Below are 27,609 nucleotides of genomic sequence, written 5' to 3' on the forward strand. Positions count from 1 at the left end.
TTTAACCCCCCCCGGGGAAGGGAGGGGATGGGAAACAGGTTGCGGGTGTGAGTCCTAAGAGGACCACAGAGGGGACTTCATGCCCAGCTCTCACACACAAACTCCACGCTTCCAGCTGGATACAAAGGGCTGTTCCCAGAGGGTCCCCCCCTGCCCGGCCCCAGAATGTCATGCTTGATTTGTTCGCCTGCCCTGGGTCCAGTCCCATTGGCTCAATTATCTTCAAGATGTTTGGGAAGCTATTCTGAGCTATAGGGCCTCACAGACAGAGGCGGAAACATCCTTGCTAATCGTCCCCATGGGCCAGTGGGGTCGTCTTTTTGGACAGGTCCACTCAGTGTGTTTCCTGGGGACACGGTGCCAACGTGTCACTCGTGACGTGAAGCAACGCACGAGCAGCACTAGATAATTGTGGAAGACGCAGACGAGTGGGTCGATCAGGAGGCGTGTGGACAGCCCCCACCGAGCTCCGCCCCAGTGGACAAGGACAACAAGGTCCCCAAACCATCAGCAGGGCAGGTAGGCACCAGCTTTATAAGGAAGGACATGTCCACACCCTTTGATGCATCGTTCAATGGCAGAGCTGAGAACAAAAGGGCTCCGGAGCGAGGACTCCAGACGCCCGCCGTGACCCCACAGGACCAGCCAGCCATGGGCGGATCAAAGGGACAGAGAGACAGGAGACAGGACAGGGAGTCATCACCATACCTCCGCCGGACGTCCCGTGGGCCAGGTCGTCGTCGGAAAATCCACCTAGGGGAGAAGAACAGCGTTGCCCGTCAGTCACGTTGGGTCGGCGAGGGCCGGGCGGGAGGGAGGGGGGGTCTTACAAACTCCCGCACGGGTAGAAACAGTATCAGAGCCCAAAGCTGACCCGCCACCAAAGGAACAGACAGGGTGACACCGACGTCCAAGATGTCCCCAAGGGCTCGAGCAGGTGCGGGGTCATTTGACCGACGGCTGTCAGTTTCCTCGAGACCCCGAGGTCGCCAGCTTGAGTGCGGGCTCATCTGGTTTGAGCAAAGCTCACCAACTTGGACCCAAGGTCGCTGGCTCGAGCAAGGGGGCACTCAGTCTGCTGTAGCCTCACAGTCAAGGCACATATGAGAAAGCAATCAATGAACAACTAAGGTGTTGCAACGAAAAACTGATGATTGGTGCTTCTCATCTCTCTCCGTTCCTGTCTGTCTGTCTCTGCTGTCCCTCTCTCTGACTCTCTCTCTGTCTCTGTAACAAAACAAACAAACAAACCTTAAGCTTCCGTAGGCGTCTCACGAGATGACGCACATCCAACTTAACCCATCAGCTTCATAAAACCCGCGGGGGCTAACAAAGAATTTACTCCGTGAACACGCAAAGATGTATTTGATGTATAAAAAGATAACACCCTTCAATTTAACTCGCCGTCCTCACGGCGTGGGAGAAGAAGAGGCATGTGGCCATCGGCGTGGCAGACCACACGCACGAGCTTTAAGGTCACGCTTATTTGCGCTCAGGAAGGGAAAGCGAATTAGCCTTGGGAACCTCCTTCCTAAAATGAGCGCCTGTCTTTCGTAAGAGCGGTCACCAGCTTGAGCCCAAGGTCACTGGCTTGAAGCTCAAGGTCCCTGGCTTGAGCAAGGGGTCACTCGGTCTGCTGTAGCCCCCCGGTCAAGGCACATATGAGAAAGCAATCAATGAACAACTAAGGAGCTGCAATGAAGAATTGATGCTTCTCATCTCTCTTTGTTCCTGTCTGTCTGTCCCTTTCTGTCCCTCTCTCTGTCTCTGTCAAAAAAAAAAAAGTGCTTGTATCCAAAGGCAGGCGTGACCCATGTGGGCTCTCCTGTTCTCGTGTATTAGAATTCACTCAGGGCTTTCTAGCCAAAGTGCAATGAATGCTACAACCACAATGGAATTGCAAAGAGCATCGAGCCCAAGAAAGGGTGACGTTGCTCCGGACATGCATTGGACAAGAACGTGATGGTCTTCTCAGGAAAGGCATGCCGTGGACAGAGACTGTCAGATGCTACAAGGCTGTCTGTCCCTGTCTAGTTAAAAAAAGAAGGAAGGAAGGAAGGAAGGAAGGAAGGAAGGAAGGAAGGAAGGAAGGGAACGGAAGGAGGGAGGGAGAGAGGGAGGGAGGGAGGGAAGGAAGGAAGGAAGGAAGGAAGGAAGGGAGGAAGGAAGGGAGGAAGGAAGGAAGGGAGGGAGGAAGAAGGAAGGAAGGGAGGGAGGGAGGGAGGGAGGGAGGGAGGAAGGAAGGAAGGGAGGGAGGGAGGAAGGGAGGAAGGAGAAAGAAAGGAAGGAGGGAGGGAGAGAGGGAAAGGAAGGAAGAAAGGGAGGGAAGGAGGGAGAGAAGGAGGGAGGGAAGGAGGGAGGGAAGGAAGGGAAGGAAGGAGAGAAGGAAAGAAGGAAAGAAGGAAGGAAATGAGGGAGGGAGGGAGGAAGGGAAGGGAAGGGAAGGAAGAAAGGAAGAAGGGAGTGAAGGAGGGAGGAAGGAAGGAAGAAGGGGAGGAGGGAGGGAGAAAGGAAGGAAGGAATGGAAGGAGGGAGGGAGGGAGGGAAGGAAAGAAGGAAGGAAGGAGGGAGGGAGGGAGGGAAGGAAGGAAGGAAGGAAGGAAGGAAGGAAGGAAGGAAGGAAGGAAGGAAGGAAAGACATCAAAACTCGTTTTAACGTGACTCAAGTTATAAACAGGACGGTAACAGACGTGAGATGAATCCCCCAGAAATAAATGAGAGAAAAGGAGGTAAATCAATTGAGAAGCGCAGGTCAGGAAATAACGAGAAAGCCGTCACCGTCACGGAATCCGAAGGGACAAGTTCCGTTTCACGACTGGGTCAGCGCCCCGTAAACGAGTTTGTGTTGGTGAACAATTAATTCAAAGTGGGGGTGTGTGTGTGGGGTGGAATGGGAGGGGGTTGGTTATCTTTCCCAGGAGGAGAGAGAAACCGTGGCAAAAGGATTCTCCAGTGAAAAGAATAAAACAGCCACACACACACACACACACACACACACAAAAGCAGAAAACCCACACAAGCTAAAAGATTCCATCAGAAAAATATTTCTAAAGTACTTGTCAAAAAAATAATAATAATAATACTGTGGAGGGTATTCAAAGGCAAAATTGAGCACACAGACATTTTCATGATAAAAGACTGGAAAGAGCCGATAACCTGTAAATAAATGAAGAAAGGTTTATGAACCGGAAAGGAGACTGAACATCATAAAATATAAAAAAAAAAAAGGAGAGAGGGCTCCATGAACCGATAACCAAGGACAAAGCTGATCTGGCCCACTGACACGCTCAATTTATTTTTAATTTCAGAAACCAAAACTTGGCACTGGGTCGCGAGTAGTATATATAATAATATGCATTTTTTTTCTGAGAGACTGAAAGAGAGAGAGAGAGAGAGAGAGAGAGAGAGAGCCTGACCAGGCGGTGGCACAGTGGATAGAGTGTCGGACTGGGACGCGGAGGACCCAGGTTTGAGACCCCAAGGCTGCCAGCTTGAGCGCGGGCTCATCTGGTTTGAGCAAAAGCTCACCAGCTTGGACCCAAGGTCGCTGGCTTGAGCAAGGGGTCACTCGGTCTGCTGCAGCCCCATGGTCAAGGCACATATGAGAAAGCAATCAATGAACAACTAAGGTGTCACAACGAAAAACTGATGATTGATGCTTCTCATGTCTCTCTGTTCCTGTCTGTCCGTCCCTATCTGTCCCTCTCTCAGTCTCTGTATAAAAAAAAGAAAGAGAGAGAGAGGAACATGGAGCTGCTTCTATATGTGCCGTGACCAGGGATCGAACCCTCAACCTTGCTGTTTTGGGACGATGCTCTTAACTGACTGAGCTAACCCACCAGGGCACAGTGGCGTACTATTTTAAGCGACCTCTCTGAGGAACATTTTCTGGAGATAATAACCCATCTCGGAGACGCGAAGAAAGAAAGATTCGCACACACAGTCGGAGGCAGGGTAGACAGGTACGATTCTCAGAGTCGTGTTGTAAAAAAGAAAGAAAAAAAAATGTCAAAAACGATAAGCACAGCTCACACACACTCTGACCCAAACGATTTGACTTGTAGAATCTTTTCTGAGAATATAGATATTGTTTTAAAAAAGTGCTTGACCGCGGTTTGAATGTGCCCGGTGATTCCGAACTCTTACATGTTGTAGGAAGCAAACAGACGTGCAGATATGGAGATTAGTTACAAAAGTATATATTGTCTTTTTCGCTCCATAAGATGCACTTTTTCCCCCCAAAAGAGAAGGGGAAAATGCCCGTGCGTCTTATGGAGCGAAAAACACGGTATTTTATTTAACACACCATTTGGTTCAGAATATTTTTTTTCCTATTTTCCTCCTTAAAACCCTAGCTGTGTCTTATGGTCAGGTGTGTCTTATGAAGTGAAAAACATGGTCACTGACATTAATAGTAATAGGATAAACATTGTTAAAAGATACGAGAGAAAATGTTGATAAGAGTATGGATACAGTATGAATAAACAAAACAATAATGTTATGACCCAGTATAAAGAAAAGATGGACATTTTTTACTGCATTTGTTTCATTTAAGTTCACATATCAGGCACTGAAGAGGGCGCTGGCTGGCTGGCTGGCTCAGTGAATAGAGCATCAGCCTGGCATGTAGAAGTCCCAGGTTCGATTCCTGCTCAGGGCACACAGGAGAAGCGCCCATCTGCTTCTCTCTGCCTCCCTCCTCCCCTTCTCTCACTCTTTTCCTCCCGCAGGCACTGGCTTGATTGGTCCAAGCATTAGCCTCAGGCACTAAAAATAGGTTGGTTGGTCTGAGCATCAGCCCTAGACAGGAGTTGCCGGGTGGATCCTGGTCGGGGCACATATAAAAATCTGTCTATATGAAGAACAGAAGTGGGGCTAGTCCGGTTACTCTTGGAGCATTCCACCATGGACCAGAAAGGTTGATAACACAAGCGGATGATGTTGTTCGTATAGATTCCATGTATTTAAAACCTCGCCCTCCATCCGCGCAAGGGGCCACAAAAACCTCAGGAGTCCGACCGACGGCCGTTCCATAAGCATCACACGGAAAGCAGCGTGTTTTCCGAAACTGCTCCCTGTGACGGAAAAGCCGGGACTCCTCTGGATAGAGAGTCCAGAGGCAGCCCCCACGCCACGGGAGTCTAAAAATCACCCTCTTCGGACAGAAACCGCCGTTCTCGGAAAGACACGCACATGGGACCTTTCCCCTCCCCCAGAGTTTCGGGGTCTTACCAGAAGATCCGGGCTGTCTGGGGTCCGGATTTGGTTTCGGCTTCGGCGGACCGGGGTCACCTGTTGGTGAAACACGAGAATCGCTTCCGTGAGCCACGTTCGCGGAGAAATCGAAGCATCCCTTCCTCGCGTGGGCGGTCCACTAGGCGTGCCCCTGGTCGCGGTGGGGATGTCCACACAGTTGACCACCCCCTACGATCAATGCCTGAACATCGCCTGCCGGACGCTTCACCCTGAAGCTCACGGGTCTCCGACAGGCGGTCAAATCAGCTACAAAACCCATGGGTCCCCGTGCAAAATGACAGCATTGGGTCCCTGGTGCATTCAATTGGTATTACTCATTTCTATCAGGAGCCACGCAGCACGGCGTCCAACCGCGGACGGGCCCCTGGGGGGGGGGGGTCAGGGATGGTGCAGGGCGCACAGCTGGTAAGGCTGGTCAGTTTGCCTTCTCTCTCTCCCTCACGCACCCCAAAGACCGTCCAGGTTTTTTTTTTTAAAAAAAAAAATGAGCCCACAGATAAAATCCAAAAACTCAAGAATAACACACAATATACACCCTAGGTGTTCGTGTTCAAAAAAAGGACACCGTGCCACGCATTATTTTAAAAACCAATCAGGCTCTTTGAAAGGATACCTGTTGGGGCGATTGCACCACCGGTCAGACTAAGAGGGGGACTTACCGTGCCCTTGGTCATTGAGGGCGTCGTCCAAACTGAGGCCACCGTCTGAAGGAGGGGAAACAGTGGTGAACAGCCCAGTTCCTTCTCTGCACGCTCAACGCCCTTAAAGACCTTTCCGAGCATCAGGCTGACCAGCGTCTCCACGGAAAAGCCCAGTTCCCCACCCACACCGCTCGTCCCTCTGATAAAATGGTCCTGACACCACCTCTTACAGGTGGACCGACACCTTCTGCCAGGTGGTGGTCAAGAAGAGATAGGGACCGACATCGGTCACCCAGTTTAGGCGCGGAGTCCGCTGAACGGTGATGGTGCTCACGGAGCCAGCTATCCCTGGCGAGTTCGACGTGACAACTTCAGCTGCTTTTTGGGGGGTTTCAAGGACTCTGTTCAAAGTCCAGGCTCGTCTGAGAACGCTTATATGTCTACCCAAGAAAATGTCCCGAGCTATCGCCAAGCACGAGGGGGACTTCCCGGTCCCCAAGGTGAAGCTCGTGATGGCACAAACTCACTCCTGCGACCCTGATGTATCCAGCACCACCTACGGCAGTGGTCCCCAACCCCCGGGCCGCGGACCGGTACCGGTCCGCAGAGAAAGAATGAATAACTTACATTATTTCCGCTTTATTTATATTTAAGTCTGAACGATGTTTTATTGTTTTAAAAACAACCAGATTCCCTCTGTTCTGTCCGTCTAAGACTCACTCTTGATGCTGGTCTCGGTCACGTGATACATTTATCCGTCCCACCCTAAAGGCCGGTCCGTGAAAATATTTTCTGACATGGAACCGGTCCGTGGCCCAAAAAAGGTTGAGGATCACTGGTCTATCCATCCATCATCCATCCATCCATCATCCATCCATCCATCATCCATCCATCCATCCATCCATCCATCCATCATCCATCCATCCATCATCCATCCATCCATCCATCCATCATCCATCTACCTACCATTCATTTATCTATCCATCCATCCATCCATCCATCCATCCATCATCCATCCTTCCATCCATCCATCCATCTGGGACTGAACCCTCACAGAAAGTGGGTTTGGACAAAGCCACCATAACCCCTCTCTCATGAGCTGACCTTCTAGAGAGGAGTTCAATAATTAAATAGCGATATTATTGCTAGAAAGTGGTGGAGGGAAAAAAAAGTCATAGTAATTCTATATCTTTCAGCATCGATTGAACTCCGAGGGGATTCATTTAAGACCCAGGAATGGGACCCTTGGGTCATCTCACTACTGGTCATTCATCTCGGAGTTTTAATTTTAAGGAACTAGTAACCATGAATGTTGGGACGTCTGCAGGTCCCACAGGCAGGCTGAAATCTGAATTTTCTCACGGGGTCTACAGGGAGTCCCGGCCCGGCCCCCTGAAATGATGTCTCCCAAGAAAACAAAGATCCCGAGAGTTGAGGGACCCAGAAACACGCTCCAGGTGACCCCCAAAGGGGTGTCGGAGAAGCATCACCATCTGCTCCCATGGGTCACAGTGCCATCTTAAATATTCACGGGGCGCTGTTCCCAGCCTCTAAATCGCACGTCCACCTCTTGGGGACATGGGGGCTTTATGACCGTAACTTGGTCACTCTGTCTGCCTTCTTACCATCACTGGGGGTCGATGGTTTTTTGGGGGTTGGCTTCACGTCTGAAAAAAAAAGAAAAGACCCTTCAGTCAGGAAAACGTACATCCGGGAAACAGACTGGAGTCTCGAGGGTACCCCGGTTTAAAAAAAAAATAAAAAGCACACACACACAAAAAGAATCTTCAAAGCAGGTTCGTTCCTTTCTGGGTTTTTTTTAAATTTTATTTTAACATCTACCTGTTATTAAGCCAACAAATGAGAACACAGAAGACAGAATGAGTCCGAAATATTGAAACCTGGGATCGTGAATGATATGTAATCGTCTTATTTATCTGCCTCAATGTTTAGTCAGCTCAGTAGATAAAGCACCCACCCCTTGTGCCTGAGGTCGCCGGTTCGATTCCCGGTCAGGGCACATACGAGAAGCAACCCATGAAGCGCACAACTAAATGGAACTGAGTGGAACGAGTTCACTCTTCTCTCTGTCTCTGTGTCTCTCTCTCTGTCTCCTCTCTGTCTCTCTGTCTCTCTCTGTCTCCTTCTGTCTCTCTCCCTCTCTCTCTCTCTGTCTCTCTCTGTCTCTCTCTCTCTCTCTGGCTCTCTCTCTCTCTGTCTCCCTCTGTCTCTCTCTCTCCCTCTCTCCCTCTCTGTCTCTCTCTGTCTCACTCTCTTTCTCTCTCTCTCTCCCTTTCTCTCTCTCTCCCTCTTCCTGTCTCTCCATTTTTCTCTCCCTCTACCTCTCTCCCTCTCCCTTTCTCTCTCTCTCTGACTCTCTCTGTCTCTCTCTTTCTCTCCCTCTTTCTCTCTGTCTCTCCATCTCTCTCCCTCTCTCTCTTTCTCTCCCTCTTTCTCTCTGTCTCTCCATCTCTCTCCCTCTCTCTCTCTGTCTCCCTCTCTGTTTCTCTCTCTCTCTCTCTCTTCCTCTCTCTCTCTCAAATCAACAGGAAAATATTTTTAAGAAATGAATTTTAAGGACTATCATTTTTTTTTCTGTCGGAATTCTTAAAACTGAATAAAAATAAGACTTGAAAATAGAATTCCAAGTAAGCGGCAGCCAGACCCCCGAATGTGGTTCGGAAATTAAAAAAAAAACAAAAAACAGATCACTTATCAAATCACGGTTTGAGTATCCCTTTTCCCAAGAGCCCATGGGGTGGGCAAGCACTCTGGAACGGTCACTCCAGAGGCCACTGGGCCTCAGCGTCCACAGGCGCCTAGGTTGTGACTTTCACGGAGACCAGGAGTCCCATCCCACTGTGGGTCTGACGTTGAATAGGACCGGGACAGAAAGTGGAGGGTCTAGTCTAACCCATTAGCGCTGGTCCTTGTGAAAGTTGTGCCCCCGTAGGAAGGATGAGTTTGGGGGGCCAGAGATCAGACCCAAGGCAAGGGCTGTGGCTTCTGCTCCGTCCCCCCGGGGGGCTGCCTACCTTGACATTCCCAGTCCCGCCTCTTGCCAATGTCCCTTGGGCATTGGTGACCGCCACAGGGTGTGAAAATCCCTCCATGGAGAGGTGGGGGTGGTATTTATTTAACCCACTGAGGGCGTCTTCTCCTCACCAAACATGGGTCTCAGGATCACAGTCCAAGATGTCTAATTAAATGTCCTGTGTCCCAACAGAGGGTTCACAACACACACACACACACACACACACACACACACACACGAGATGCTGTTAATATGACTCACCGTCCAGGGCATCCGATAAATCAAAATCACTGACTAGGAGAAAGAAAGAAAAAAAAAAGAGAGTCCAGTTAGAAATGAGGACCATCCAAAGTCAACTTGAAAATAAAAGAAAACCGTTTTAATTTTTGGAACAATGTATCGTGTTTTTCATATCGAGATCTTTATAGCCTTTAATGTTGCGTGTCAGGGCGCTACAGTCTCTATGAAACAGATCGGTGTGTATATAGCTGCAGAAAGAAAACCATTTACAAAGAAAATTAAAGGGGGGAGGGTGTGACCTGTGGTGGGGAGGGGAGTATTTTGTGGCTTTGGAAAACGGGAGAATGCGTGACCTCCTGTCTCCGTCTCAATATTCACTCTAATGCAGGGGTCCCCAAACTTTTTACACAGGGGGCCAGTTCACTGTCCCTCAGACCGTTGGAAGGCCGGACTATAAAAAAAACTATGAACAAATCCTTATGCACACAGCACATATCTTATTTTAAAGTAAAAAAACAAAACGGGAACAAATACAATATTTAAAATAAAAAACAAGTAAATTTAAATCAACAAACTATGCCTGACCTGTGGTGGCGCAGTGGATAAAGCGTTGACCTGGAAATGCTGAGGTCACCGGTTCGAAACCCTGGGCTTGCCTGGTCAAGGCACATATGGGAGTTGATGCTTCCAGCTCCTCCCCCCTTCTCTCTCTCTGTCTCTCCCCCCCCCTCTCTCTCTCCCTCTCCCTCTCCTCTCTAAAAATGAATAAATAAAATAAAAAAAAGGATAATAAATCAACAAACTGACCAGTATTTCAATGGGAACTATGGGCCTACTTTTGGCTAATGAGATGGTCAATGTGCTCCTTTCATTGATCACCAATGAAAGAGGTGCCCCTTCCGGAAGTGCAGCGGGGGCCGGATAAATGGCTTCAGGGGGCCGCATGTGGCCCGCGGGCCGTAGTTTGGGGACCCCTGCTCTAATGCTTGCGAGTAATGGGCTAGTTTATATTGGAAGCAACTTCTGGACACAGAATGCAGCAGAAATGAAGAGAATGGGGGAAACATGGTGATTTTGCACAGGCCTTATTCTGAAAAAAAACAACAGTCCTGCCCTGGCCGGTTGACTCAGTGGTTGAGTCTCATCCGGGCGTGTGGATGTCCCGGGTTCGATTCCCAGTGAGGACACACAGGACAAGCAGCCATCTGGTTTTCCACCCTTCCCCTTCCTCATTCTCACTCTGTCTCTCTCTTCTCCTCCCACAGCCACAGCTAGATGAGTTTGAGCACATCGGCCCCGGGTGCTGAGGATGGCTCCATGAAGCCTCCGTGTCAGGTGCTAAAAATAGCTCCATTGCAGAGCAACAGCCCAAGATGGGCAGAGCTTCTTCCCTAAACCGGGGGTGGGGGTTGCCTGGTGGGTTTCGTTTGGGGCACATGCAAGAGTCTCTCTCTCTGCCTCCCAGCCTCTCACTAAAAAGAAGAAGAAAAAAAATAAACCGGTCCTTTGAAATAAAGCAAGGATCAATTCCCAATCCATGGTGCCGGAGACACGGACAGCAGAAGCCTTTCTTTCACCGGCCGCTTCCCTGTATTTGTACAACTGACGTATATTTCTCAGGCACATGGGCGACCCAGGAAAACAGGTATTGACCACCTCGGAACCGGAACCATGACGGCTCCCCACTCCACCTGCACGGAGCCAGACAGGACCAACAGTCACCCCTCTTCCTGCAATGGGGCTTATTTCCCCGAGGCGGCAGGGGAGAGGGGGGGCTTTATCCCACCTGACCACCTTGCAGGGGGGCGTGCATATGGACCCCCTCCCCAGAGCGGAATCCGAGGGGTCTGACTCAGAACCCCGAGCACACCGGCAACAGGAGAGGGTCCGAGAGATTCGACGGGGCAGCGTTTCGGGGCGGAGACAGAGACTCTGGAAGAAGCGTCGGCCACCCCAACGGCGATGACCCCCCCTGCCCCCCCCATGTGAATTCCTTTCGCACGTTGAACTCTCCTGGTCCGGGTGACCCGAGCCTCAGAAACAAACGGAGGACTGCTGTGGGCACGCGTGTGTCTGCTGTGCCTGTGCATGCATACGTGGGCGTGCTCCGGCACGGGGGGCCTGTCCGCTCTCGACCGCGCTTGTGTCCGGGACCCACAGCCCCAGCTCACCCCTCCCAGTCAGTTCCGCCCACTTGCTTCTTTTTTTGTTTTTTCTATTTTTCTGAAGCTGGAAACGGGGAGAGACAGTCAGACAGACTCCCGCATGCACCCGACCGGGATCCACCCGGCACGCCCACCAGGGGCGACGCTCTGCCCACCAGGGAGGGGGCGATGCTCTGCCCCTCCGGGGCGTCGCTCTGTGCGACCAGAGCCACTCTAGCGCCTGGGGCAGAGGCCAAGGAGCCACCCCCAGCGCCCGGGCCATCTTTGCTCCAATGGAGCCTTGGCTGCGGGAGGGGAAGAGAGAGACAGAGAGGAAGGCGCGGCTGAGGGGTGGAGAAGCAGATGGGCGCTTCTCCTATGTGCCCTGGCCGGGAATCGAACCTGGGTCCCCCGCACGCCAGGCCGACGCTCTACCGCTGAGCCAACCGGCCAGGGCCCCACTTGCGTCTTGAGTTCATCACGGCCGCCGACCCGAAAGCCATTGTCACCGGAACACGGCTTCCTCACCCTCCCAGCCCACGGGGTGCCCCTCGGAGCCCCGCCTGTGAGTTCTGCTCCCCTGCCAGCCCTCCACTGACCCCCACATGCCCCTCTCCCAACCCAGTAACCTCAGCTCTTTCTGCTTCAGGACCCTGCTGACCACCACCGTCCAGTCCCCAAACCATCCCCCCAGCCCAGAGCTCCCCGGGACCCCGAGGTCACCAAGGGCGGGGCGGGGGGCGGGGAGGGGCCTGGGACAAGTCTGAGAGGGGACAGGAAAAACCATGAAGAATTTCCCTCACCCTGCAGGGACAGATGGGCTTCCTGCCTGAGTTCCAGGCAGGTGAACCCATGAACGTCCACTCCACGGACCCTCATTTTTCAGGTTGAGTGACCTCACCTTGGGGTTGCATCTCTCAGGGATCTCCCTGGACAGCAAGGCCCCAGCCTGACCAGTTTTGCCATTCGGAGGGGACTCCAAGGTCCAGGCAGGTGTCACCTAGGAAGACTCCCCAGACACAGCCCCCCAGAAATTAGGGGTCAGGGGTGGCGTCCGGCTCTGGGTGTCAATCAAGGGAGGCTCCTTGTGAGTCCATGAGGCACAAACGTGTCATCCTTCTCTGTGTTGCTGACCCCCCAGGGGTAGTTGTTCCCGAAAGAGTGCACACGTGTGTGTGTGTGTGTGTGTGCGCGCGCGCGCGTGCAAAGGGAAGTCCCCACGGGCGCTCTCGGAAAACGCAGGGGTACCACGCTATTTATTCCTCCTTGACTAACGCAACGGGTCCGCCAGTTCCAAGCCAGCGGCCAGGACTCTGTGAGGTGCCAGGGCCACGGGCGGGCCGGGGGGCACCGGGCAGACACGGGACAGGACCGAGGGATACAGAGAGGGAGGGAGCCCGCCCCAGCAGGACGTCCCAGGCACGACGATCTCACTCCACCTGCCAGGGGACCGTCCACCGGCCGGACGGCCCCGCGGTTTCCAGCCGGACTTCCGCAGCCGGCCACAGATGTTGTCAAAACAGACAGTGAGTCACGCTGGGCGTGGCCCCTTCCACCCTCCTCGCCGGGTGACGAGCGTGACAGGCGTGAGTCACCCCGACAGCTCACTCCCTGCTGACCCTTTTCTGATCCGAGTGATCTTTGCCGTTTTTCCTGGGGGGTCAGCCGTCCGGCGATGCACACAGGGGACCCGCGTGGGTCTTCCAGACCCTGGGGAGTTGGGTGGCTTGGGGCAGAGAGGGGGACCCCACCCTTCACCCCACTGTCCTTGGTGGGGTCCTCCCTCCCAGCGGAGGCGTCGGGACGGTCACACCTGTTCCTGTCCACCCACTGTCCGGGGCACTCAATCCTTACATTGTCCGAGCTCCGCTAAAAACTTATCTTGCAGAACGCGCCCCCCGAAGCGGTAGCAACAAGACTCCGGGGCCAGGTGTGCGCACGCCACGCCCCGCGTCTACCGACGCCAGGTAGACGTTTTTCTAGAACGCAGCACCAGTCGTACGCGCAAACCCCTGAAAAGCTGGGGTTCAGGTGTGGCGGCCAGGGAGGCTTGGGGCGGGGTCCCCTGGCCATAGAAAATTCTAGGACAAAGCCTGGTTTCTTGCACACATTGGACAGGCGGAGGTGAAGCCTAAAATTCCCAGGTAAGCCCTGGCCGGTTGGCTCAGCGGTAGAGCGTCGGCCAGGCGTGCGGGGGACCCTGGTTCGGTTCCCGGCCAAGGCACACAGGAGAAGCGCCCATCTGCTTCTCCACCCCTCCCCCTCTCCTTCCTCTCTGTCTCTCCCTTCCCCTCCCGCAGCCAAGGCTCATTGACCAAGTTGACCTCAGGCAGTGAGGACAGCTCCATGGCCTCCACCTCAGGTGCTAAAATAGTGTGGTTGCTGAGCAACAGAGCAATGCCCCAGATGGGCAGAGCATCGCCCCCTGGTGGGCGTGCCGGGTGGATCCCGGTCAGGCGCATGCGGGAGTCTATCTGAGTCTCAATCCCGCACGCTCGCTCTGAATGTCACACGATGGTTGCAAACCTGACCCGGGTCTGAGGTAGGAGGACTTTGGGTAAAAAAGAACAGACCCTGTTCCATCCTCTGTGGGAGGTGAGCACCAGGGTGCGCAGTGGACGAGCCAGGTTCCTCCATGTGATTGTGCAATATCTCTGAGTATAAGAAGGAAGCTTGCCTTTCCAGCAAGCTCCCGGGGGACACGGACCCCCCTCCCCTGCCCAGAACCCAGTGCTCCCTCAGCCCCACTGCAGATGGCAGGTTGCAGAATCCCGGGAAACTCAGTCTCCTGCAGGCAACTTAATCGTAATAGTTCTGGCGCTGTCCAACAGAGGGCACTGTGCGTCTCTGGGAAAATGATCATCGTCACCAGCACCTTGGCAATGATTGGTGAGGCCCTTCCATCCTCCTTGGATCTTCACTCAGACCCTCCAGTGGGCCATAAGTGTTGAACCCCTGAGTCCCCTGCCGGGACAACTCCTATTTATGCCTCAAAGCCCTGAGAAAATGACTCCTCCCCTGGGAAGCTTCCATCATTCATGATGGATAAATGGGTGATGGGTGCATGAATGATGGATGGCTGGATGGATGGGACGGTAGGTGAGTGGGTGAGTGGGTGGTTGGATGGATGGATGGATGGATGGGTGGATGGGAGGGTGGATGAGTGGGTGGTTAAATGCATGGATGGATGGATGGATGGATGGATGATAAATGAGTGGATGGGAGGATAGGTTAGTGGGTGGTTGGATGGATGGATAGATGGATGGGTGGATGATGGATGGATGGATGAATGAATGAATGGATGGATGGGAGGGTGGATGGGTGAGTGAGTGGATGGATAGATGGATGGATGAATGATGGATGGATGGATGGATGGTCAATAAATGGATGGGAGGGTGGGTGAGTGGGTGCTTGGATGGATGGATGGATGGATGGATGATGGATGCATGGATGGATGGATGAATGAATGAATGGATGGGAGGGTGGATGGGTGAGTGGGTGGTTGGATGGATGATGGATGGTAGATGGATAAATGGATGGATGGATGATGAATGGTTGGATGGATGATGAATGGATGGATGGATGGATGGATGGGAGGGTGAGTGAGTGGGTGGGTGGATGGATGGATGGATGGATGAGAGATGGATGATGGATGACGGATGAATTGAAGGATTGATTGATGATGGATGGATGGATGGATGGATGGATGGATGGATGGATGGATGAGTGAATGGGTCAATGGATAGATAACTGAGTAGATGAACTCACAGGTTGATGGATGGATGGTGGAAACCACAAGAAGTTGGAGAGACATTGGTGACGGTTCTTAAGTAATTTTGCTGCCAGGATTCAGAAAGCTGTCTTCTCCACTGAGTTGTGTTTCCCTAAATTAATGGCCCGTTTCCTCCCCTGTCAACCACACTACTGGTAGAGGCCGCTGCCCCTCTGTGATCCACACCGGGCAAGCTCGGTGCTGCCCACACAGGCAGCCATCAACGCCCAAGCTCACGGGTCCCAAACCGCCAGCTCTTGCCATTGTCACAACTTATTGCCACTATCCTCTGCCCCTATGCGGGCCCCGTGACCTTCAGCAAGCTGCCTGGATGCTCTAACCTCAGAAACTTCAAGGGGCACAGTAAATAGACACCTTAAGGGCTCGCTGGAAGATAAAATAACAGAATGAACACCTCTTGAATAATTTAATGTGCCCCACAGCTGTGATTGTCCCTCCCCCCTCAAAAAAAAAGATAAAACATTCTAGCAGTCAGCAGCTATACCAAGCCAACGGAAAGTCTCGTAAAACACAGGTCCAGTTATACCTTCCGGGACCCCCTCACAGACAAGACAACCCCCCTCATGAGCTTTTGTTTTCTTTTTCACTTGAATTTATTGGGGTGACTTCGGTTAGTAAGATTATGTAAGTTTCCGGTGCACAATGCCTACAACACATCACCTGCACGCTGTATTGTGTGTCCAGCAACCCAAGTCCCATCTGCTTCCGTCAGTGTGCACTCAGCGTATGACCTCCTCAACCTCCCTGCCCCCCGCCTCCTGAGTCATCCTCACACCTGTTCTCTGTAAGGTTTTTCTGTTTTTCCTTTTGTGCTCAATCCGTCCACCCCCTACGCACCCCGTCCAACTGGCTGCTATCAATGAACCCACAAGCAACCGGTGTCGGCAAAGATGTGGGGAAAAGGGGACCCTCCTGCACTGTTGGTGGAAACTGCGTCTCTCATGGGCTTTTGCAAAAACCCAGATGGAGACCCAGCCCCCTGTACCAACAACAGTCAGATGACAGCAGGTGTAGTAAGGCTTGGACAGGAGCAATCCCAGAGGACGGGGGGCTCCCTGCTGTGAGACCCGGGCTGAGAACCTCGGAGCTGGGTGAGCAGAGGCCACTGCAGGGCTGCTGAGCAGGGCTGCATCTTGCACCATCACTCAGGCGTCAGGGGAAGAAATTGAACGGTGGAGTTAACTCGGGGCAAGCAGCCATGCTGAGATCAGCATCTTCCTCACTTGGGAAGTGGATGCTTGCTTTATCATAATCGGTTCCCTCAGTAAACTGTGCATTTTATCGTATGCATTAATATACATATATATAATATATATATTAGTGGATAGTGGATGAGTGGATGGATAGATGATGGGTGGATGGATGGTGGATGGATGGATGGACGGATGGATGGATTAGTGGATGGATGGATGAATGGATGGATGATGGATGGGTGGATTGGTGAATGGATGGTGAATGGATGAATGGACGAATGGATGGATTAGTGGATGGATGGATGAATGGATTGATGATGGATGGGTGGATGGGTGAATGGATGGTGAATGGATGGATGGACGGATGGATGGATTAGTGGATGGATGGATGAATGGATGGATGATGGATGGGTGGATGGGTGAATGGATGGTGAATGGATGAATGGACGAATGGATGGATTAGTGGATGGATGGATGAATGGATTAATGATGGATGGGTGGATGGGTGAATGGATGGTGAATGGATCGATGGACGGATGGATGGATTAGTGGATGGATGGATGAATGGATTGATGATGGATGAGTGGATGGGTGAATGGATGGTGAATGGATGGATGGACAGATAGATGGATGGATGGATTAGTGGATGGATGGATGGATGGATGGATGGATGGATGGATGGGTGGGTGGATGGATGGATGGATGGGTAGAATAATATATGATATTATTCTGAGGGTGAGTCTTCTCCAGGCTGGAAAAGTCCAGGGAAGAAAGGATACCTAAAGGCACTCGCTGTCCAGAAAGGATATCAAAGGTGAGGGTGTAGATCTCAAAAAAGAAAGGGAAAAAAAATAGAGAAAGAAATATGGGTTGAGAAAGGTTTTAGAAGCCGACGTCAACTGGATCTGCTAACACATCAGCTATGAGCCAAAGGAGTCGGTGACAGTGATGGGCGACTCTTCGGTCTTCGTGTCTGGACAAATGGCTGTATCACAAAAGGTAAGGATGAAGGAGGGGATGCAGGAGGTTGAGAAAAGAATGAGAAGCGCCAGATGTGATAATGGGCTGGAGATACCACAGGCACACAGGGAGATGGATACCTGCGTGAGCCTCACGTGCAAAGAGATTTGGGGTGGGGGCCCTCCAGGGAGCTTCTGTCTTGTGAAGCAAAGCGCGGAATGCGGCCCACACTCCAGCTGAGCCTAACCTTCCTGGTGGCTTCCCCCAGACTCCAAGTCAGCTCCTTCTCTTGGAGGAATGCGGAGAATGCCACCCACTGCCTGGAGGTATGTGTACAAGTCACTAGGAGAGGCCTCTCTGCTGGCAGTTTCTGCAGTGAGATCACCCACATACACTCTCAGCTGAGAACACTCGGGGCAGGCGGCCTCTCTGGACAGGTGTGCCATTGACAGATCACAGAGAGGCAGACGGAGATACAGAGAAGAACATGTCCCTTTATCCATTCATCGACCTATCCATCCACCCATCCAGCCAGCCACCTACCAATATACATCAGTTATCTACCATGTCCATCAAGCCTTCCACTGATCCATTCACCCATCGATAACCAATCATATCCATTCACCCATCCTTTTATTCATCTGCTAATAAATCCATCATGTTCACCCATCCATCCATCAATAAATTATTTATGATGTCTACCTACCCACCCACCCCTACATTCAGCCATCCATCATCCACCCATCCATCATCTATCCATCCATCCATCCACTAATCCATCCATCCATCCATCCATTCACCATCCATCCACCCATCCACCCATCCATCATATATCCATTCATCCATCCATCCACTAATCCATCCATCTGTCCATCCATCCATCCACCATTCATCCATCCATCCATCATCTATCCATCCATTCATCCACTATCCATCTATCCGTCTATGCACCCATCCATCCACCCATTGATCCATCCATCCGTCCACCCACCATGCATCCTTCAGCCATCCATCCATCCATCCATCCATCATCCATCCATCCACCATCCATCCATCAACCAATCCGTCCATCCATCCACCCACTAATCCATCCATCATCCATCCATCCATCCACCATCCATCCATCCATCATCCATCCATCATCCACCCATCCTCCATCACGCCCACTACATGCTACCTCCCTCCAGCCAGGCCATGGTCCCCATGTAAGTTCGTCCACAGCGAGGGGCCCTTCCCCCATCATCACGCAGCACGCGTCCCTCTGACAGCCGGCCAAACCCTTCCCTTTCCTGGGGACCCTGTATTGCTCCGTCAAATACCTATCAATCCTCCTCCTTCCTGTATCCCTCCACGGGGTGGGGTCCATGTTCTGCTGAACACACGGAAAACCGCACCACTTTAATTCACGCCTTGCCCCGAACCCACAAAAGCAGAAGTTGACTGGCAATATCTAGAAACCGTACACAATCCATCTGTGTCCAAGACAACACAACACAATCTATTCCATCATCATCCACAGAGAACACAATCTATTTCATCTTTGTCCACAGAGAACTCGAGTCCGCTACGTTCCTGTGCAAAGGCACGGAGGCGTCTTCTGGTCTGCATCCTCCCCCTGGTCTCCTCACCCCGGGGAGGCCCTACTTGTTGCAGAAACAGACAGGAGCAGCCCGAATTCTGGCTACATTGTCTCAGGATGAGTAACGGTTTCCCAGCGCCACAACCCACAGCGGAGAGATGCAGCTCCCTGGCCTGCCCCAAAAGAATATCACTCAACAAATTACAATGAATCTTTTTTTTCCTTTTTTCTTCCCCGAAAGCCCCGCGTGGAGCAGGGACTTTGCTCTTTGCAAAGTTGCCAACAGAGGCGCTTCCCTGAAACAAAAAGGAAGATACCCCCCAAAAATGTCCACCTCCAGAAAGCCACGGGGTCCCCCAGGGCTTTAACTTTGGCCGTCGCCCTCGGACTCCGACCACGGTAACAAATATGTCTGTGTCATGGTAACAATGGCCTCACCAACGCTCTGCTGAGCAGGGTTTGTTTGAAATGTGCTGATGCGTGGGGGTTTCTTTGTTGCTGTTTTTGCTGGGTTTTTTTCTGCACACTAAAAGTCACAACCCATCAGCAGGTCCCAACGAGACCGTTTGAAAAACACCGGTTTGAGCGCTTGCATCTAGCTCTGGGCTGAGAGCAGAAAAGGAAATGGTTTGCTTCCTGTTTAAGGGACTTAGAAAAAAGAAAAGAAAAGTTATAATGTGACAAGCGAGACAAGGAATGGCAACATTGAGTCATTCTAACACAAAGCTGAAACACAGCCATGGTGTTACACTCTCCCAAAACCGGAGACAAAAAAAAAAAAAAAAAAAAAAGCCAAGTAGGCAAAGAATAAAAAACGGGAATTTCAAGACAAGGAAGTCCTGTGCAGAATTATCTAGAAGTGTGACAGATACTATCAATCGGATAAATGCCAAGACAAATTTGGGTCTGTTGCCACCTTTTTTTTTTTTTTTTACGCAAGAGATGGACGCAGGCAGAGACGTCTTTGGCCTGGCTGGGTGGACCGGTCATCTTGACGACCATCGATCAATCGGCCCAACAACATTCAGAATCAAAATGACGGCGCCCACTGGGACCCACCATGTGGTAATCTTGCACAACCTGGAGATTGTCCCAGAAAACAACACACACACACACACACACACACACACACACACATACACACACACACAAAGAAATCATTCCGGTTCCCTCACTGTGGTGGAAATCTGTGTGTTGGTGAAAGTGTAGGGAGGGGTCCTTGGAAGGGCAGATGGAGGTAATAAATCACAAATTCTTGTAGAAAATAAGAGAAAGGAATTCTTCCTTTCTCCCCCCTCGCCCCTCCCCCCTTTTTTTTCAGAACTTTTCTCTGTTTCCAAAGGATGTAACTCTTTTTTTCAGTGGCTACAGGGAGCCTTTCTCTTAAAACAGCAGTTCTCAACCTGTGGGTCGTGACCTCGGCGGGGGGGGGGGGGTTGAACGACCAAAACACAGGGGTCACCTAAAGCCATCGGAAAATACATAATGCATATCAGGTATTTACATTCTGAATCATAACTGTAGCAAAATTACAGTGATGAAGTAGCCACCAAAATTATTTTTTGGTTTGGGGGGGTCACCGCAACATGAGGAACTGGATTGCGGGGTCACGGCATTAGAAAGGTTGAGAACCACTGTCTTAGAACATTTCTTTACCAAACGAGGCTGTGTCCAGCGGTGTGTCTGTGGGAGCCGTACCGTGGACATCTTGGTGGTTTGCCTATGATGACCGTGGCATTCTGGTATTCCCCAATACGTGCCCCTCCTGCAAGGCTGGGGAAATTCCTTCCGTTCCCCTGTGTCTGCAGAAAATACTTCCCAAACTGTTATAACCTCCTCAACAACAACAAGGCACACACACACACACTCACACACACACACACACACACACACACACACAAAAGGACTTTTGGAGGGAGATCTCTTTGTGGACACACACTCCATGACCAAGGACAAGGCTCAGGGAAGGAGGTCGCAGGACACTGTGCGTGGATTCTCGTGGGACAAGACACCCCGATGTTAGGACAAGCCACCCCCCCGAGTACCGAGGGAGATCGCTTACGCTCACCCGATGTCACATCCCCGACCTCCACGCGGGCTGGGCACACCCCCCGCCAGGCGGGCGTTCCCCCAAATATAATCTGGGCGTCGGGGCGGTTCAGTGTGGACCCAGAATGCCGAGTGAGTTGCAGCCTCCACGGACACGCCCGTCTTATCTGCAGCCCCACCCATGGCGACATGGGGACCCCGTTCCCCCTGACAGAGACCATCGTGATTGGAAAGTCTGAGCAGGAAGAAATAGCGGGAACGGTCCTCACGTGGGGGTTCGTCTGTCTCCTTCGAGGGAAACATTGGTTACAAAAAATAGCCAGATGGTCACCCATAAAATCCTGCCACGACCGCTTTCTCCTGAGATGGTCCAAGTCACTCTTAGACCTTCTCTCTTCCTTCCCAAATGAGCTCAGGGCCAGCAGCACCTCACCCAGATGAAGATAAGCCCCCCGTCCCTTTAAAATTAAGGGTTTTAACATCTCCAGAGGCCAACAGACCATGCAGAAGCAGGCGTACAGGAAAGGAGCTATACAGAAAATGCAACTGAATTTTATCGGGGCCGATCACACAGGTGGGTACAGTGGGTGGCTTTTTCTGTGCCAGGGAGGCAGAGACAGGCGTCCAAGGGTGGAACACTCCAGGCCGCGTAAGCTCGGGTGTGCCGTGTAGGGCGGCGCGGGAACCCACGGTGACCCCCCCCCCCCCGTGGCGGCGGCCGGGAGACCTCGGCTCAGGTAGCCGTGCGAGCCTTTCAAAGCCCGAGACACGGAACACAGCTAACTGTCCTTGTGACGACGGCGTGCGGTGCCCCGATCCAGAGACGTCTGGACCTATCTCTCTCACTCCCCCACCCCCCCACCCCGTCCCCAGAGAGGTCACCGTGATGACCAGCTAGGCCAGGGATCCCCAAACTTTTTACACAGGGGGCCAGTTCACTGTCCCTCAGACCGTTGGAGGGCCGGACTATAAAAAAAAAGCTATGAACAAATCCCTATGCACACTGCACATATCTTATTTTAAAGTAAAAAAAACAAAACGGGAACAAATACAATATTTAAAATAAAAAACAAGTAAATTTAAATCAACAAACTGACCAGTATTTCAATGGGAACTATGGGCCTGCTTTTGGCTAATGAGATGGTCAATGCGCTCCTCTCACTGACCACCAATGAAAGAGGTGCCCCTTCCAGAAGTGCGGCGGGGGCCGGATAAATGGCCTCAGGGGGCCGCATGTGGCCTGCAGGCCGTAGTTTGGGGACCCCTGAGCTAGGTGAACATCAGCGGGCAGAGGATTCTAACTAGAATGAGACAAAGGAGCAAAAACACCAGCAACCTGTCACAGGTCAAAGCACAGCCTGTCACCCTCGGGACGGCTGACATTCAGGGCTGGTGGCTCTCCCGACGTGGGGCGTCCTGTGCCCTGTAGGGCGTGGAGCAGCCTCCCTGGTCTCCCCACCCCCACCACCCCCACCCCCACCAGAGGCCAGCGCCAACCCCTCCCCTATGAAGACGACCAACACTGTCTGGGGACATTTTCAAGTGTCCCACCTAAAAGTTAAAGTCGCCCCGTCTCTTTCTCTGGCCTCTCTTTCTGCCTCCGCCCCCTCGCGGCTCTGTCCCCCCAGAAATTTCTGAAGCAGCTTGGAAACACAGGGCCCAGGGTCCTTCCTCCCCCCCCCCACCCCGAGGACGCCTAACCCTAACCCCTAACCCCTAACTCTAAGCCCTGACCTTTACCCTGACCCTGACCCTGACCCTAACCCTAACCCCTAACTCTAAGCCCTGACCCTAACCCAGCGGTTCTCAACCTGTGGGTCGCGACCCCGGCGGGGTCGCCGAAAGCCATCGGAAAATACATAATGCATATCAGGTATTTACATTCCGAATCGTAACTGTAGCAAAATTACAGTTATGAAGTAGCCACCAAAATTATATTTTTGGTTTGGGGGTCACCGCCACATGAGGAACTGGATTGCGGGGTCACGGCATTAGAAAGGTGGAGAACCACTGCCCTAACCCCTAACCCTAACTCCAAAGTGGACACCTGTCTCCCCCATCCCCCTACTCCCCACCCGGGTCTGCCTCAAAGGACTTTCGAAACCTGAGTGGAAACCATAGTAAATGTATATATTTCTAGATGGAAGCGTGCCATGAGCACCACTAGCCAGAAAGTAAGGTTGCCAGAGGCAGAAAACCCCATCTGTTAGACACCTTTCAGAACCACCTGTTCCTGTCCCCAGCCCCAGGGCGACCGACCGGGTGAGGGAGGTGGGGGGTGGGGAGGCAGGGAGGGGCCCTTTGCAAGATCAACAGCTGAGAAACCTTGGGGTTTATCTGCTCCTTCCGGACTGAGCTTAGCTCCCTAACCCCCACACACCCACCCAAATCAACACCGGCTTCCTAAATGTATTGACCATGTTGACTGGTGTTGCTAGGCGCAACAAACATAGAAACCAGGCAGTCACAGGCTCCCCGGGCTGTGGGTTTTATTTTATTTTTTTTATTTATTCTGCCCTAGAAGTTTCTAAATGACTTGTTTGGGGGCCCAAAGCATACACAGCTAGGTACCACCCGCCTGTGCAACCCCATCAAGAATCTGGAAAACCGCCTGACCTGTGGTGGCGCAGTGGATAAAGCGTCGACCTGGAAACGCTGAGGTCGCCGGTTCAAAACCCTAGGCTTGGCTGGTCAAGGTACATATGGGAGTTGATGCTTCCAGCTCCTCCCCCCTGACTCTTTCTCTCCTCTCTCTCTCTCTGTCTCTCGCTCTCCCTCTCTCTCTCCTCTCTAAAATGAATAAATAAAAAAAATAAAAAATAAAAAATTAAGAATTTGGAAAACCGTGTCTGAACAGAGTCACCTTCTTAACCCATTTGTACCGAGTAGTGGTCACCTGAGTGTCCCCTGACCTTCTCAATTCTGCTGCTGATACTATTTGGGGGGAGAAGGGGGGGACTGTGTCCCATTCACCAGTTTGTATTTTTCTGAAGCTGGAAACGGGGAGAGACAGTCAGACAGACTCCCGCATGCGCCCGACCGGGATCCACCCAGCACGCCCACCAGGGGCGACGCTCTGCCCACCAGGGGGCGATGCTCTGCCCCTCCGGGGCGTCGCTCTGCCACGATCAGAGCCACTCTAGCGCCTGGGGCAGAGGCCAAGGAGCCATCCCCAGCGCCCGGGGCCATCTTTGCTCCAATGGAGCCTTGGCTGCAGGAGGGGAAGAGAGAGACAGAGAGGAAGGAGAGGGGGAAGAGGTGGAGAAGCAAATGAGCGCTTCTCCTGTGTGCCCTGGCCGGGAATCGAACCCGGGTCCCCCGCATGCCAGGCCGACGCTCTACCGCTGAGCCAACCGGCCAGGGCCCCATTCACCAATTTGGATTAGTTCTCTTTTCCCAGGAGACGGTACATGCACGAGTGACCTGAATCACTTCCGATCCATTTCCCTGGGCCGTGGCACCCAATAGGCGTTCAAAAAAAAAAAAATATTTTTTTTTAAACGTGTCACCAGAGAGATACATCAGAATTGTGTGTGTGTGGGGGGGGGGGGTTGCGGGGTGGAGCTGGTGTCCACTGAACAAAAACAACAACGACAAGATGCAGAAATCGTCTCTGTTGTGGGGAAGCCACGTGGGATGACATCGGACATCTGGGAAAGCAACGGAGAAACGGGACCCTGTCCGACCCCCCATGGCTCAGGCCTCACGTTCTACAAAGTCACCACCCAGGCCTTTGCCAATGAATGTCCTGTGTCCTGTTTCTGGTTCCAAAAAACAAATACAGACCCCAGCGCGCCCCCCTCCCCTCTCACACCAAGCCCTGAAACTTGACTGCCTGCCTCTCGCCCCCCCACCCCTCATAGGGGAGGGCAACTTACAAAACATGGTTGTATAAACGGGGGTGGGGGGGGGCGCAATAAACTCACCGTTAACTGGAGAAAGCTACAAACTGCCACGCCCGGTACACTCACCAACTCTCGCTCCGCAAAGCAGGGAGGGAGACGCTGGCCAAAACCCCAACTTCCATTTTGGGAGCAGAAAGGACACAGGGCAGGCCAGGAATAGACCCGGCCTGGCCGGCGGTGTGTGTATGTGTGTGGGGGGGTGTTCTAGAGGGTGTCCCTACTTTTGAACCCCGCCCTGCGTCCCCTAAATTACTGCCCGGAACACCTGGGCTCGTCCCGGAGAGAACATTCCTGCTCCGCCTAAACCCCAGGGCTGGGAGCCCCGCGAGAGCGCAAACGTGCCTTACGGCCTGGACAAGCCAGGCGTGATTTTTGAACCTTTCCAAGGCTCTGAGCTCCTAAGCTTTCCCGCTCCTCCTCCCCTTCTCGCCCCGGGTGGGGAGGCTCCGGAGAGTCGCCTCCAAATTTAGGCCCAGGACGCAGGGCGTGGCTCGGAGCAGACGCCGTGGGCCGCGCCCCAGAACAAAGAAGTTTGCTGGGAACCCGGCCCCCAGGTGCAGAGGCGCCAAGGCGAGGAGGCCCCGGGAACGGAGATGATCCCTCCCCAGCGTGCGCGGAAGTCGGATCGCACCGCTGCCCACCCACCCCCGCAGGCCGCGGCGGCTTTTCAGAGTTGGGGACTTTGCAAACCCAACTTGACGGTTCGCCTCCGGAGCGAGTCTCAGAGCGGCGGCGAAGGAGGAAGCAAGTTGGGGAAACCGTAGCGTAGCCGCCAGCTTGGGGCGTTGGCCACGCGTGGGTACGGCGCTGCGCCCCCTCCATGCGTCCCCTCCATCCACGGAGACCTGTCCGCGCCCTGGGCCCCCCAGCCGTCCCGCCGCGAGCTCACCATCGCCGGACACCAGACTGCCCAGCAGGCCGACCAGCAGCAGCGCGAAGACCGCGCTGCGCGCCATGGTGAGCCCGGTGCCGCGCGCAGGTACGATCCGCTGACTGAGGCGCGCAGGAGGCGGCGGCGGCGGCGGGACCGGGACCAACACTCCCTTCCACCCCAGGGCGGAGCCCGCGGCGGCGAGTGGGAGAAGGGGCGCGGCGTTGTCACCCCGCCCCGGCCCGCGTTCGCCCCGCCTGTGGCCACCCCCACGCCGCCGCCGCCGCCGCCGCCGCCGCCTCCGCGGAGAACCCAGGGGTCCCGCGCGCGCGCGCGCGCGGGGGGCTGGAAGGGTTTGGCCCGGTCCCCCTGGGCGGCCTAAACGGGGAAGAAAAGACCCTTTCTCCTTTCTGGGGAAAGTGTGGGAGCGCCCTACCCCCCCCCCCGACGGGAACCCCAGGGCTGCAGCAGAAAGTGCAGATAAAATCTTCCTTTGTTCGCCAAGTGTGGGTCCGGGTCCCCGTGCCCGGTCCTGTACCAGCACAGGCTCTGTAACACACCGAAAACCCGTCCCTTCAGAGGAAACTGGGTGAGGAGGGGGCCCTCCTTGTCTCCACAGCCCCTTCCAGACCCCAGCGGGACCCCCACCCACCCCAGGGAGACGGCTTAGGAACAACAACGAGGTGAAATGTCTCTACCGTTTGGAGAACGTGGGGGCGCACTGCTACCCCCGGGGCGCGGCCCCTTCCCAAAGATCCAGAGTGCAGTCACAGAGCCCGCAGCAGGGGTGGGGACTTTGGGGTCCACAGTGCAGACCCCTTAGTCCCCAGCCTGACCCAGGACTGCCCTCTGAGGGGCCTCCAGGTCCCCAAAAAAATCTCCCCAGGCCACGGTGCACGGTAGGGTGTGAAGGGCAAGACCTGTGTCTCCTCTCCCGGCTGAGACCCCCAAGCAAGCTGGTCAGAATTTTTGGTGACATTCAAAAGCCGCCGCTGAACTGTGGTTTTTCCTGTCTCCGGCTTCCCATAACATATACACACACACACACACACACACACACACACACACACACACACGTTTTGGGTTTTGTTTTTTTTTTTTTAAATGAAGGTCTTAGCTTAAAATTCTGTCCATGTTTCTGCAAGGCGGTGAGAGACAGCGTCTCAGACCGTCCGTCCCTGAGTCACATTCCGGCATTCCTCCGTCCCAACCCACACCAGGTCCTGCTAGTCCGCTCCTCCCATCCTCCCAGCATGAGTCAGGGCCCTCCTGACCTGGCCCTCTGGACTCTAGTGTCCTGCTGTCTCTCACGGTAGACACCAGCTCCCCTGGCTCAGACACAGCCTTGGCCAGAGGTGGTTGGACCTGTCGTTCATGGCCCCAGTGCCCCAGAGTATCTACGTGACAGCTCACCGCAGGGACACAGCCCCTCTCACCTGCAGAAGGAATCGGCAGGGAGGTTGAACCATTTTTCTGCAACAGAATCCCAAAGACAGGAAGACAGAGAGTATCGTTTTCGTATTTTTCTGAAGCTGGAAACGGGGAGAGACAGTCAGACAGACTCCCGCATGCGCCCGACAGGGATCCACCTGGCACGCCCACCAGGGGCGAGGCTCTGCCCATCTTGGGTGTCGCTCTGCCTCAACCAGAGCCACTCTAGCGCCTGGGGCAGAGGCCAAGGAGCCATCCCCAGCGCCCGGGCCATCTTTACTCCAATGGAGCCTTGGCTGCGGGAGGGGAAGAGAGAGACAGAGAGTAAGGAGGGGGGGGGTGGAGAAGCAAATGGGCGCTTCTCCTGTATGCCCTGGCCGGGAATCGAACCCGGGTCCCCTGCTCGCCAGGCGGATGCTCTACCGCTGAGCCAACCGGCCAGGGCGACAGTGTATCATTTTCAAGGGGAAAACAAAACACATAAAGCAACCCTGCCTTGGAAGTGTTACTTCT

The 27,609-nt window shown here is 53.3% G+C and overlaps 1 protein-coding gene across 1 annotated transcript in view; it reads right to left on the reverse strand.

The window, feature by feature from the left end:
- Nucleotides 1-26,862, reverse strand: part of CD99 (CD99 molecule (Xg blood group)) — a 43,946-nt gene extending 17,084 nt beyond the window's left edge. The window contains exons 1-7 of the mRNA XM_066250581.1: nucleotides 26,835-26,862; nucleotides 25,684-26,010; nucleotides 9,193-9,225; nucleotides 7,523-7,564; nucleotides 5,916-5,960; nucleotides 5,233-5,292; nucleotides 709-753 (exon numbers count right to left, since the gene is read on the reverse strand). Coding sequence (XP_066106678.1) covers nucleotides 709-753; nucleotides 5,233-5,292; nucleotides 5,916-5,960; nucleotides 7,523-7,564; nucleotides 9,193-9,225; nucleotides 25,684-26,010; nucleotides 26,835-26,862 — 580 coding nt within the window. The remainder of the gene's footprint in view (nucleotides 1-708; nucleotides 754-5,232; nucleotides 5,293-5,915; nucleotides 5,961-7,522; nucleotides 7,565-9,192; nucleotides 9,226-25,683; nucleotides 26,011-26,834) is intronic.
- Between the last annotated feature and the right edge of the window lie 747 nt (nucleotides 26,863-27,609).

The sequence above is a fragment of the Saccopteryx bilineata genome, chromosome X (assembly GCF_036850765.1).
Source record: "Saccopteryx bilineata isolate mSacBil1 chromosome X, mSacBil1_pri_phased_curated, whole genome shotgun sequence".
In the NCBI taxonomy this organism is placed as follows: domain Eukaryota; kingdom Metazoa; phylum Chordata; class Mammalia; order Chiroptera; family Emballonuridae; genus Saccopteryx; species Saccopteryx bilineata.